General features: G+C 48.6%; 1 protein-coding gene across 1 annotated transcript in view; it reads right to left on the reverse strand.

The window, feature by feature from the left end:
* Positions 1 to 13253, reverse strand: part of SMG5 (SMG5 nonsense mediated mRNA decay factor) — a 28455-nt gene that overhangs the window by 4473 nt on the left and 10729 nt on the right. The window contains exons 8-21 of the mRNA XM_054651178.2: positions 12758 to 12883; positions 12270 to 12338; positions 10567 to 10775; positions 10298 to 10435; positions 8368 to 9069; positions 5322 to 5491; positions 5022 to 5097; positions 4035 to 4210; positions 3119 to 3277; positions 2856 to 2915; positions 1886 to 2045; positions 1411 to 1501; positions 800 to 874; positions 370 to 508 (exon numbers count right to left, since the gene is read on the reverse strand). Of these exons, the coding sequence (XP_054507153.2) occupies positions 370 to 508; positions 800 to 874; positions 1411 to 1501; positions 1886 to 2045; positions 2856 to 2915; positions 3119 to 3277; positions 4035 to 4210; positions 5022 to 5097; positions 5322 to 5491; positions 8368 to 9069; positions 10298 to 10435; positions 10567 to 10775; positions 12270 to 12338; positions 12758 to 12883 (2350 nt within the window). The remainder of the gene's footprint in view (positions 1 to 369; positions 509 to 799; positions 875 to 1410; positions 1502 to 1885; positions 2046 to 2855; positions 2916 to 3118; positions 3278 to 4034; positions 4211 to 5021; positions 5098 to 5321; positions 5492 to 8367; positions 9070 to 10297; positions 10436 to 10566; positions 10776 to 12269; positions 12339 to 12757; positions 12884 to 13253) is intronic.

Genomic DNA, 13253 nt, shown 5'->3' on the forward strand with positions numbered 1-13253 from the left:
AAGGTGGTTCATTTTTAACACACAAAAAAGGGGGTTCATTTTTAACTTGCTGCCGTTCCCAGCCTGGGGACTCTCTGGCAGCCTGGCACAGCTGGAAGGCCAAATCCTCCCAATTCTCATTGCTCTGGTACAAGAGGCCTGCACAGACATGGGATTAAATTCTCTCACCTGTCCCAGAATACTCTGTATCATAAAATCAAGAAGCCTTGAGGGAATAAGGAATCTCAACATATAAAGTAACTTTGGGGAAACCAAACTTTGGGGATTAGCCAAAGTGAAAAACATTTTAAAAATCTCTTTCCAATCAATCACATTATATCCTTGCTAGGAAACAGAACGGCTCAGCTCAGGCAGACAAGATCTACTGACCTGCATGGGCACTGAGAAGGAGCTCGGGTCCTCCAGCTGGAAGCCTGTGATGATGGTGACCATGCCCGTGGTGTCATCCTCCCCACTGCCCTGGGACACTGTCAGCTGCTTGCAGCTGTCCAGTATTTTATAGAGATTCCTGACAGAAAAGACAAACAGAGGGGAAGGTCAGCAGGAAGGCCACATCTGCTCAGGACAATAAATGGAAAGCAGGGTTGCTTTCCTGTGGCCATTAAGGACTTTTCTGAGATCTTTCTGAGCACAGAGTGCTTTGTGTAGCATGCACAGGTGGCTGTCCTTATCTCCAAGGAATTCCATCATGACTCACATAGAACAAGCTCTGCAATTGCTCCCAGTGCTAACAGCTCTCCCCAAAGCCACCTGCCTGCTGTGAGCCCAGCTCAGGCACCTTCAGATGCTGAAATCTTACCAGGCATCTAAATCTTGTCTCTTCAATTTATGCCTCTCAAAGCTCTTCCCAACATCTTTCTGGCAACGAATGTACCTAAGGAAAAGCAGAATCTCTGAGCTCATATGGAGACTCACACAGCTGAAGTCAGTGCTCCACAGCAGCTCCTCTGGGTGCTGGAGGCCTTCCCCCAACCCAAATTTAACACCCAAACATCCATGCAAGGAATGCTCTGTGAATCCCTCCCATCCCCTCCCTGCCTCACACCATTCCCACACGGTGCTCACAGCACCACCAGGCCTGGCATTGACCCCAGAGATGCAGTTTGTCCTTTCAGCTGTGTTTCTGCAGAGCACCCAGGCACAATTCAGCTCTTCCAGCACTCTCAGTGCAGTGGCAAAGGTCACTGCTCCAGTTTATACAGCAACAGGGATGCAACTCCACCATTGCTCAGAAGCTTCTGCACTTCACAGCTGAAGAGCCACCTGCTGCATCTGCTCCTTCCCATTCCTGAACTCTGGTTCTTCCTGGGCCCACTCCTCAGTCTGCTCCAAGGAATCCACTGCTTGTTCCCACCCAAAGCCCACCCATTCCAAAACCAAAGGAAAATCCCACCCCTGTCCTGCTCTCACCTGTTTCCCTTTTTAAATTCTGCCTCCAGATACCGAATGCTGTCCCTAGCACCGGCGTTCTCCTTTTTCAGGAAGTCCAGGCCATCGATAACTAACAGGAACAAAAAACAAAAAACCAAAACCATCTTGTTTACACTTCTACTTCTGCAAACTAATCCAGAGGTGCCAAGTACTCCCCATTGCACAGAACACTGTCCCAGTGTACAGCTGCCACAGGAGAGGCACGGGGGGAACAGGACCTCTCTCCTCTCAGCTCTTCTGACACACTCTGTCAAAATCCCAAGCATGGGCCACACACACAGAACAGGCCCCAAAAGCAACACATCAAAAGGGTTTTGCAACTGTTCCAGATGAAGTGAAGGCTAAGAGCAGGACGAGGGAAAGGCAGCACCCAGGCAGGCCCCTGGGGCCTGCTCCCAGCACAGAAGGGTCAGGGGGCAGCCACTGGCAGTTACCTGCTGTGGAGTCCCCATACCTGTTCGAGGGATGATGATGATGAACCTCCCACTTGTGGCCAGCTGCTTGACAAGAGCCAGGTGCTGGCAGAGGGCCTGGGTGTCAGGAACCAGGTAAGGAGACATGGCTGACTGTGCCTTGGGCTGCTGGAGACTGCCTTCCAGCTGAGACACCTCCAGCTGAAAACACACATGGCAAAGAGACTCGTTTCACATTGATGCTGAAACAAATCATCAAACAGGACAAGAGTTGCCCTGCAAAGCTCCACCAGGCCCTTTCAGCCTCCAAGCACACAGAACAGAGGGCTGGATGCAGCAGAGGGTGAGCAAGAGAAGAGGATCTCACTCTGCACTGCCCAGTGCAGCCCCACCCTGAGTAATGGGAACAGTTTGGGGCACTTTGATGTAAGAGGGGCATTGAAATATTAGAGAGTGCCCAGAGTGGGATAACCAGGATGGTGAAAGGCCTCAGGTGGCTGAGGTCACTCAGTTTGCTCAGCTTGGGGCAGAGAAGGCTGAGGGTGACTTCCCCATCACAGCCTGCATCTTCCTTGAGGGGGTCAGCAAGCAGGAGGTGCTGACATCCTCTCTCCAGTGACTAGCAAGGAGGAAATATAAAAACATTTCATTTCTAGCTTCATTGCTGCATCAGGACAAGTTCATGCTGAACATTAGGAAACGGTTCTTCCCCCAGAGGGGGAACAAGCTCCCCAGGAAAGTGGCTGTTGCACCAAGCCTGCCAGAGCTCAAGGAATGCCTGAACTACACTCGTGGGCATTCAGTTCAAAGCACCCTGTGAGGAGCAGGGACTTGGACTCCTGATCCTTATAGGATCCCTTCCAACCCGAGATACTCTACAGTTCAACCTATGCAGAATGGACTTACTGCCTCTGTGTGGGACAGGAGCAGAGAGTTCCCCCTTCCCTTCCCAGGTTCTGACATTCCAGCCAGTACCCTGCTGGTTTTCAGGCTGGAACTGGAGTCTCCTACCTGCAGCCGAAGCTGAGCCATGTCTCTCATGAGCCTGTTCCGCCGAGCTTCCTCTGCAGCCTAGTTGCAAAACCAAACTTCCATATCAGTTAGCAGGAAACACACCAGCTGACACTAATATACACTTCCAGAGTGAAAAGTGGAACAGCTTTAAGAAACAGAACTTTCATCTCCTCCCAAAGATCTGTGATTATAGTTACAACCTCATAGTAACCTACAGGAAACAGAGAATACAGAGGATTCATTCACCTCTACCAACTCACCATGTGGAACTGAGCCTGGGCCTGGTGCAACAAGTTGTCTTGCTCAGACTGTGCTATGCTGATGAAGATCCCAAGCTCTGAGTTGAACTGCAGGATGCTGCCTTGCAAGTGGGTGATGAAGTGGCCGAAGCTCCGAATGCAGCAGATGCGCACGACAGACTGCAAGGGAGGAGCAGCTCCAAGTCAGAGCCACCACTCAGGCTGTGCCTGAGGCAGTGCCCACCTGCAGCCCACACTCTTGAAAAAGGCAGGAACTGATATTAAATGCCCACTTCTGATGGATGTTTGTCATCTCTTCTGAAGTCAGAGACTGCAGGAAAGGCTACAGCTGGCCAGAAGGTTCAGGGGTGCCAGTGTCACAGACATCTTTTAGGAAAAATCCTTTCCTTAGGACTTTTTCTCCTGAAAAGCTGAGAGGCCTCAGGAACAAAATGTAACCAATGGTTATCTGCTGCTGTGGAATGCAACAGGTGCATCTGGGATTGGCCCATGTTGGATATGTCTAATTAATGGCCAATCACAGCCCAGCTGGCTCGGACTCTGTCCAAGACACAAGCCTTTGTTATTTTTTCCTTCTTTTTCTATTCTTAGCCAGCCTTCTGATGAAATCCTCTCTTCTATTCTTTTAGTATAGTTTAAATATAATATATATATCATAAAATAATAAATCAAGCCTTCTGGAACATGGAGTCAGATCCTCATCTCTTCCCTCATCCTCGGACCCCTGTGAACACCATCACAGTGCCAGCAAGTCTGGGGTTTCCTCAACCCAAGAAAATCAGGAAAAATCAGCAGCACCCTGCCACACCTGCCCCATAAACCTCTGCTCAAGCCTTCAGTGCTAGGAAAAGGAACCACATAACACAACAATCCAGGTTGTATCTGTTTTTTTTTTCCAGGATTTAGCCCAACTCACCTCCTCGACTGCAGAGAAAATGGGCCGATCCTGCTCGAAGTTAAACCTCTTGTGTGCATTTTTCAGAGGGGGGAGATTGCGCAGGGCCACGTCCTCAGGGAGCAGCAGGTTGGCCTTCAGGTCTGGCAGCTCAGCATCACTCAGCATATCCTTGACTTCATCACACAGGGCCAGCCCTGGAGAGGAGGGACAAGGAGGAGAGCAGAACAGCTGGTGAGGGGGCTAAGAGGAGAAGTCTTTAAGGGACATGGTCTGTAATGGTGGGGCAGAGGTGTTAGTGAAACGTGATCTGTGAGCACCTGAGGAAGGAGGAACCATCAGACCACCCACAATATACAGAGCAACTCCCCCAAACAATCTGCCAGGGGACTCTGGGGAATCTCCTGTTTGGAGGGACACTTTCCCACCTGTTGATGAGCAACCCTGTTTAAACTCAGCTTCTCACAAACCATTGGGAACTTCAGGCTCAGCCCTGAAGAGGCACAGAGCACATCAGGAGCAGCTGGAGCTCTGAAACTATTTTCCAGGATTACCATGGTAAAATCACAGCCTTACTCCTGCTACTGGCAGTGAATTTCACTCCTGCTGGCCACACATGGATTCTCACACGTTGGTGCCAGTGTTTCAGTATGCTGCCAGCCACATTAATGCATTGATATAGCATTTTTTGTGTGTGGTTTTTGGAGTTGAAATGTCAGGGCCAGGAGTTGAACTCAATCCTGGAGCGAGGTGAGGGGTCTCTTCCAACTCAGGATGTTCTGTGATTATTGTGATTATATGATTCTAAAGACTATGGGAGAGTATTTAACTGGAATGATGCTTACACAAAAAAAATAAAACCAAAAAACAACAACACACATGCATGTTTTACTTCCTATAGTGCTTATAAAAGCTGCTACTAGGAAATCTCCCTCCCTGGGCTCTCACACACCCTGGGAATCACTGATGGCTTGGTAAAACATGACATTGCCATTCTTTCTCCAGTACCTGATTCCTGCAGGTCTGCAGCAGAAGGCAGAAGGTTCAGGAGCACAGACAGCCTGTTCCACAGGCTCTGAGAGCTCTGCAGGAACAGAACACAAAAGGCCATATATAATATCATGACAGATGTATACAACCCTCAGAACACTTTATAAAGAGTAAACCTCACCATCCTTCTTAGCCCAGAGTAGCTGAATTCAGCTGCTGGGGGACATAAATCACCCTTTGCCCAGGACTGGGGCCATGGCTGCAACCAGCCCAGGGAAGCTGACACAAGCTTGTAGAGAGCCCTGACCCCATCCCCACCTGAGCACACATAATGATGAGGTCTGTGTTTGTCCTCAGCCAGTCCAGGAACACTTTCACAGTAAGCAGCAGCCCTTCATTGGTCACAATCTCCAACTTCTCCTGAAGGGATCGCTCATTTCTGCAGGATTTGTTACTTGAAATGCTTTCTTCAGAGTCAGACACATCATCTGGAAAACAAAGGCAAGCACAAGATGGCAGCTGTTAAATCCCCTGAGGTGTCAAGTCAGAACAGCACTGGGCTTGTAACAGTTGAGTTGAAATACTGGGTGCCTCCACACATCCTCAAAAAACCAGTCCCTGTCCCCTGTGCTGTTACTGGAGTGTATCACCCCTGCATTTCCTTCTCCTTGAGATAAGAGGGTTAAAATCTCCCTGTGAAGGTCTGACCAGTGCCTAAGCTCTGCAGCAGCCTCCACCCTGACAGAGTGGGGCAGTGCCAGGGCCCAGAGCAGCTCCTGCAGGGAACAGAGCCCTGAGGCCAACATGCTCCCAGCTGGGAGCCAGGCAAGAGCAGGAAATGGCAGGGCTGTCCTGTGAGTCAGAGAATTTTAAATATTGAACATTTTCTTCACACTCTTCTGGCTCTCCAGAGCTGAGGTTCTCAAAGCCATTGCCAGTGGGAATCACATGTGACACAGGTGACCTGAGGTCAAGGTGGGAATCACCCACACATTTTGCTACAGATCCTCATTTCAAGTGCTACCAGTGCTTCCCATCAGCACAGCTGTGGGCATTCCATAAAGCCTCAGAATCACAAGAAAGGAAATGATTTATTCAGAACCCACCACTGACAGTGTTACACCATGAAAAAGCAGTTTGGATACAGCACACATGAGGAGAGCTCAAAGCTAAAAAGTACACCCTGAACTCATTCCATCTCTCATTTTCTACACCTGGAAAGGTATTGTGGCCACACAACAGCAAGATAACACTGAGGGAAAGGGTTAAACACACCAAAGCCCATTTGTTTCTTCCCCCATCTCTCTCATGTGGCCATGGAGCAGTGCCAGGAGCCAGTCAACACTAACATGATCTAATACTGTGCCTTCAAATGCTGGCCCAGGCAAAGCCTGAATCTTGCCAGTGCTGTAGGCCAGCTGGATTTGGGAGCAGGATGTAGAATGTTTCCTTGCTCCAGGGAAGCTGGGAGGAGTGAAAAACAAGACTGAACAGGCCCATGTAGTTTTATGTGAAGCACAAACAATTCCCTGTAGTTTATCAGATCTCCCTTTGCAGCTGTTTTTGCCCAGAACATCACTCAGGTGTGTAAGGTGAGTGGTAATGGAGACATGGCAGCTCCACCTGCTGCACATCTCCCAGGGGTTCAGCATGAACAGTCAGTGAGGCAAATCTGGGGGGTCACACAGAGACCCTCAACACCTCTCACGTGCACCTGGGTCACATCTTCCACACAAATTTCCACATGAGCATTGGGGCTGATAATCTGTCCTCTCATGGACAACTTCCTGTCACCAGAAGCAACAGTAAGTGTCTGACTGGATATTTCACAAAGGGAAAAATGGAAGATGCAATTTTTAATACCTGCTGGAATCATCCTCTGGAGCCAAAATGGCTTCACTACAGCAAATCATGCCTGAAAAATTCACTGGCTTTCTACAATGGGGTTATAGCAGTGGAGGATGAGGGAAGAGCAACTGAGCTCACCCACCTAGGTTTGTGCAGAGCATTTGACACTGTCCTGCACAACATCCTTGTCTCTTTACTGGATTTGAGGGATAGACCACTTAATGGACAAAGACTTGGCTGGATAGTCATGGGTAAAGAGCTGCAGCCAACAGCTCCATGTCCAAGTGGAGAGCAGTGACAAGGGGCATCCTCAGGGCTTGGGACCAGCACTTTTTAACATCTTTGCTGGTGTCACAGTGAGATCAAGTTTACCCTCAACCAGCTTGCTGACAACAGGGTTGTGTGGTGGGGTCACATGTTGGAGGGAAGGGATGGCACCAGAGGAACCTGGAAAGGCTGGAGAGGGCTGGGTCTGTGCCAAGCCCAGAAGGAATTGCAAGGGCAAGGAGAAATGTTGAACCTGCATTGGGGCAAGCACAAACACAGGCTGGGGGAGAATGGATGGAGAGCAGCCCTGGGAAGGATGTGGGGACTTTGACAAGAAGCTCAGCACGCTGTGGTAACGTGCACTGGGAGCCCAGAAAGCCAAAACTGCCCTGGGCTCATCCCCAGCAGCGTGGGCAGCGTGTGAGGGGGGGATTCTGCCCCTCTGCTCTGCTGAGACCCTGCCCTGCAGAGCTGCCCCAGCTCTGGGCTCCCCAGCACAGGGAGGACAAGGAGCTGCTGCAGTGAGTCCAGGGGAGGCCACAGAGATGATCTGAGGGCTCTGGAGCTCCTCTGCTCTGGACACAGGCTGGCAGTACTATATATAATATATATAATACTCTGGGAGTGTTCAGCTTAGAGGAGTAAAGGCTCCAGGGAGACCTCAGAGCTCCTGCCAGGGCCTAAAGGGGCTCCCAGGGAGCTGGTGAGGGACTTTGACAAGGTCCTGGATAGGACAAGGGGGAATGGCTTTAAACTGAAGCAAGGTAAATTTAGATCTGGTATTAGGAAGAAATTGCTCCCTGTGAGGGTGGTGAAGCTCTGGCACAGGTTGCCAAGAGAAACTGTGGCTGCCCCATTCCTGAAGTGTTTAAGGCCAGGTTGGAGCAGCCTAGTGAAAGAGGGATGAAATGACATGGGCTTTAAAGTCCCTTCCAAACAAACTAGCCTGTGAGCCTGTGATTATCACAGCTGCTCAGCATTTAGTCTGCAGAACAGTGGTAGTTCTGGTAACCCTGGCTGGCCACAGGTGATTCCTTTGCTCAGTGCACAATTCCTGCATGCTGGGCAGTAAAAGTAAAGCTTCTCTGTCAGGAAATGTCCAACCCAAGGCCTGCCCACTACTTAGGCAACCTGCTCCTCCAGACCCAGTCAAAGGAGAGAGCTTGCACCATGGGAAATGTTGAATTTAGCAAACAGACTGCTACAGTTTGCAGTTTCCTACACATAATTGCAGTAACAAGGCCCTTACCTTGCTCTGCCAAGCTGGGCTTCTCCAGATCTCCATTGACACATGGCTTGCTCTCTAGGCCATCCTTCAAGGCAGGTGGTTCACTGCTGGGTTTCAGGAGGATGTTGCTGAAGGTGGGAGCCAAGCGAAAGCAGCGTTTGGTCTGGAAGAGCTGGGTGGACATGGCCTGCAGGTTACTGGCTATGCTTGCATCATTAGTGCTCAGGGAAGCTGGCCCATTGACTGCTGCATCCACAGCTTCACTTTTAGAGATGCTTGGGCTCTTGGAGTCTCCCAGCCCACTGCTATCCACACAGTTTTTTAAGGCCTCTTTGGGCCCACTTTTGCCTTGGCTGCTGCCTTCCTCACCCGGTTCATCCTCCATGTCCTCCAAGTCAGACCGAGATTCTTGGCTGTTCATGTCGGAGTCTGTCTCCACATCAAAAGCAGCTTCTGCTTCCTCATCACTCTTCTCTGAACCACTCTCTGAGCCATCACTGCCCTTGATGGAGCTCTGGCTGGAGTCAGAGTCAAAGCCCTCGCTCAGGTCGCTCTCATCCACCTTCTGGGCGTGGCGGCGGCGGCGCAGGCAGGACAGACGAGAGTATTTCTTGCTTTTCTTGCAGTCGTTCTTCCTCTGCTCCTCACTGGGCTGATGATTGGCCAGCTCAGCTTCAGCTTCCTTCTCTATTGAGTTCACAGGCTCCCGTGGCTCCTGGTCATCTGCATTTCCAGGGAGAATAAAAGGTAAAGTCACAGTGTGCTCCACAGGCTGCTGCTGGCCAGCCCTGGGTCCAGGGCTGCAGAGGTCAGCCATCACTTCCATCAGTGTCTTCCACCACAGAAAAAGCAACCCCAGAAGAAAGATTCACTTTCTAAAAGCACCTGGGAAGTCAGAATTCCTACTGCCCAAGCTGGCAGTACTATATATAATACTCTATATATATAGTACTATATATAATATATACAATACTCTATATATAGTACTATATATAATATATATAATACTCTATATATAGTACTATATATAATATATATAATACTCTCTATGTATAGTACTATATATAATATATACAATACTCTATATATATAGTACTATATATAATATATACAATACTCTATATATATAGTACTATATATAATATATATAATACTCTATATATATATAGTACTATATATAATATATGTAATACTCTGCTACTAGGCAGCCTCAGTGCTCAAGGCTGCTACACCAGAATAGAACAGAGCTGAATTCCAACTCTCCTCCCCAGCTGTCTACAGTCAGAGCTGAGTGACCCACTGAGCACGTGCTCTGTAACTACACTGACCTGACCAACATGCATGGAGCCTTTCTAGCAGCCCTGAATCACTGTGCCAGCTTCAAAACGTGCAGAGGAGGGGTCATTCCTTGCTGCTTTTACCAGAAACTCCCTCACTCTGCATTCAGTGAGGTATAGCCAATGGACTGTTTGCAGGGGAAAGGTTTAGCAGTTTTAGTCACTGCTCAATAAAACCCCCTTGCCTAAGCAGAATTGAGGTATGCTGAGAGGGCCTGTCTCCTTCAGCCCCACTCTGCCCCTTCTGCCTCCCTCAGCCCAAGTGTTTTACCCGAGATCATCTCCTCAGTGGAGCAGGAAAGCAGCCAACAGCAAACAGAGGCAGAGAATAAAATCTCAGATTGGGATAAACAGATGATGAATGAGCTGCCAAGAGGTGCAGAAAGCAATCTCCTTATAAAGAAAGTAACATGTCCATCCTGAGGTGATTCAGATACTCAGAAAGAGCATCCAAGTGGAGACAACTCAGCACATCAACCCCCTTTGGGGATTCCACACCAGAAATAAAAAATCAATACACACTACAAAACCCATGCCCAGGGGAGAAAGGGGAAAGACAGCCCTGTAGGCAGGCAGCCTGGGAGACCCAGGTGCTGCCACCTCTGTTCTCTTACCTGTGCCATCACTCTGAAAGGCTGGGACAGGATTTTCCCCTTCTTCTAGCTCAGCCTGGAGGCGAATATTGACGTGATTTATCAGGTGAGAGAAGAGAGCCAGCGTGAAGGCAATGGCTGCACTGTACTGCTTGGAACCTGCAAGCAGACAGCACAGTGAGATGATGGAGGAGGTGAGCACTGCACCAGCTCAGACACCAGTTCCCCAGACTAACTGTGCTGCTGGATGCTCACCAGGAAATTCCCAAAGCAGAGCAAGCATTGCTTACCTGCCCTCTTGAGGCTGTGAACGCTCATGAGGCAGATGATCACCATGCGAAAGATCAGGAGATCAGGAAGGAAGGAGTAGCCACTCTCATACTCTTCTTCATCTTCACTGGTTGAGCTCAGGTTAGGAGGAGAGGGCAGGTAGAACAAGCACAGGTTGAAATCCTCCAGCACAGACTGGCAGAGAGATGTCAGCTCAGAATCCAAAGAGCTTAAAAAAGAGTGAAAAATAAATAAGCATTATTAACTCAAGACTCTGCTCCTGGCATGTCTGCCCAGAAACTGAACCAGAACTGGCAGTCAGGCTGTTCTTTAGCACCAGGCAGGATGAAGCACCAGGGAAGTAAATGACATTAATCAGATTATGTTTTCCTCTTTGAAAGCTGCTTAACTAAAGACAAACAATACCTAGAGAGGGTCACCAAAAACCAGATTAATTTCCCCCTGGGAGCTCAGCAGTGGCCATTAAGATACACAAGGCACTTAAATGCTAAAGGGAGCAAAAGTTCTAGATGCACTGCTCAGTGAAAAGTATTACACTGCCAAACACACAGGATTCAGTTTTTCCTCCTCCCATGTCTCTCCTACAGCCCAGAATATTCCAAAATCCTCCACAGCTATTCAGTCCTCCAAAGGAAGCATCCATGAGATCAATCCAATGGGCTGTGGGAGCCTCCTAGTTACAATAAAACAGACCTGCTTGTGAAATTTCCAGCAAAGCCTTCTCAGGGGAAAGTCTGCTTGGGAAATTAAAGTAATTCCCAAATTTCTTATGTTCTAAATACAAGTTGAGTGGATATTACAGGAGCCTTGTAGTTCCACCTCAGTACAAGGCAGCATTGGAAAGCCAATCCCATACTGGGCTGCATGACCAAGGGCAGAGCCAGCAGGTTGAGGACGTGCTCTCCCTCTCTATTCAGCACTCAAGGTGGCATCTGGAGCACTGTACCCAGGCTCTGGATCCACAGGACAAAAAGAAACATTAAACAAAACCACACTGACAAACTGGGTTTAGTCCAGCAGAGGAACTGATGGATGACAAGAAGCAAAGAGAATCAAGTTTGTTCAGCCTGAAAGACAGAAGGCATAGGAGGGTTGTCTTCTGTTCCAGCTGTGATTACAGAGGACTCAATAAGCCTCTCCTTAGTGGTGCACAGCAAAAAGAAGAGAAATTATGGCTACACACTGCAGAAAAGAAAATTTATATTAGATGCAAGGAGAAAAAAATTCTGTGCTGAAGGTGGTCAAAGACTGGAAAGGGGACCAGCAAGGTGTGGGATTTCTGTCCTTGGATCCATCAAAACCCAGTGTGATGAAACTCTGAGCAAGCTCATCCAAATTCACATCTGCATCTACTTTCACAGTGAACACCACTTGGGGGAAGTACCAGACCCCCAAAAGGTCCCTTCCAACCTAAACCATTCCACAATGAATTTAACCACAGCTTGTATTTAAGCCCTTTAAAACACCTGCTCTGTTTCAAGGAGTAAAAGATTTATTTAAAATCACCTGAAAACCTCCCAGCAGAGACAGAGAAAATCCAATAAAAAAATCTAAAAGCCCAAAATCACACAGCTACACAAAGCTTCCCATTTATTCCAACACAACCAGGTTTTGGTGTTTCTTTGAACAGGGTGTTTGGTTACAGACTTCCAAGTGCAGTGAACTGATTGTCAACAGAAGACACAATCCAGCACAACCTTACCTGCTCTTTGGCTGCAAAAGACTCTGCAGGTACATGAAGCTCACCAGCAACCTCTTAATGTCTTTTCCTCTAAAAAGATGGAGGAGAAAACACTGTGAAGCAGGTGCCCTATCACAGATACAGAACTCTATTAGCAGGTAAATCAGGTCTCAACTGAGAAGCCCATTCTGATGAAATTGGAGAGAAAGAAGACAGTTTATACACTGCCAACTTTCACCACTATGCCCCAACCCTCATGAACAGTCCCCAGCTCCAGGGAAGAGTGAGAAAATCTCTCAATGCAAACTCTACACCTGGTCAGCATTAGGTTTTCTCCTGAAATTATGACCCAAGACAGCAAGATTGGGATCTAGAGTGAGGCTTTCAAAATTCTGGGAACAGTCACTGTGCTAAATGGCCCATCCACCAGCTCCACTCCCCACAAGGACATTACTCTCAACCCACTGCAAACTCTCAGCCTGCACCTCTGCTTTTCCTTCCCTTCTTACCGTTTCTTGCTTGGAGACAACTTCCTGGTCTCACATTTCTTCAGCTGATGGTACATCTTGGCTGCTTTGTCATACAGCCTCTTCAGGTTCCCATAGGCACCTTCAAAGGACACTTCAGACTGGATGCTAAAGCACCAAAACAGAACACAGCCAAAGTTCTTTATTTCTCCACAAGGCTGCTCACACTTTAGGGCTTTAAGTTATTCAGGCATTGAGGCATGAGCACAGGTACCCAGTGCTGCTTTCTGGACATGCTGGGCAACCAAACTCCCACCAATGGCTGCAAACTGCACTTGAGCTGCCTCACAGCTTCCACCTGCCCTGCTTACACACATATTCTCAAATCACTGCCTTCAAGCCAGGAATTCTACCCTGCTCACACCACAGAGTGCCTCCCTCAGCACCTCCAGCCCACTTCCAGCCTGGAGGAAGCCCTCCAGGGCTGATTAGTAACCAGCACAATGGTTTGGTTGGGTTTGGTTGGGTTTGGTTGGGT

Source organism: Agelaius phoeniceus, chromosome 31, assembly GCF_051311805.1.
Source record: "Agelaius phoeniceus isolate bAgePho1 chromosome 31, bAgePho1.hap1, whole genome shotgun sequence".
Classification (NCBI taxonomy): domain Eukaryota; kingdom Metazoa; phylum Chordata; class Aves; order Passeriformes; family Icteridae; genus Agelaius; species Agelaius phoeniceus.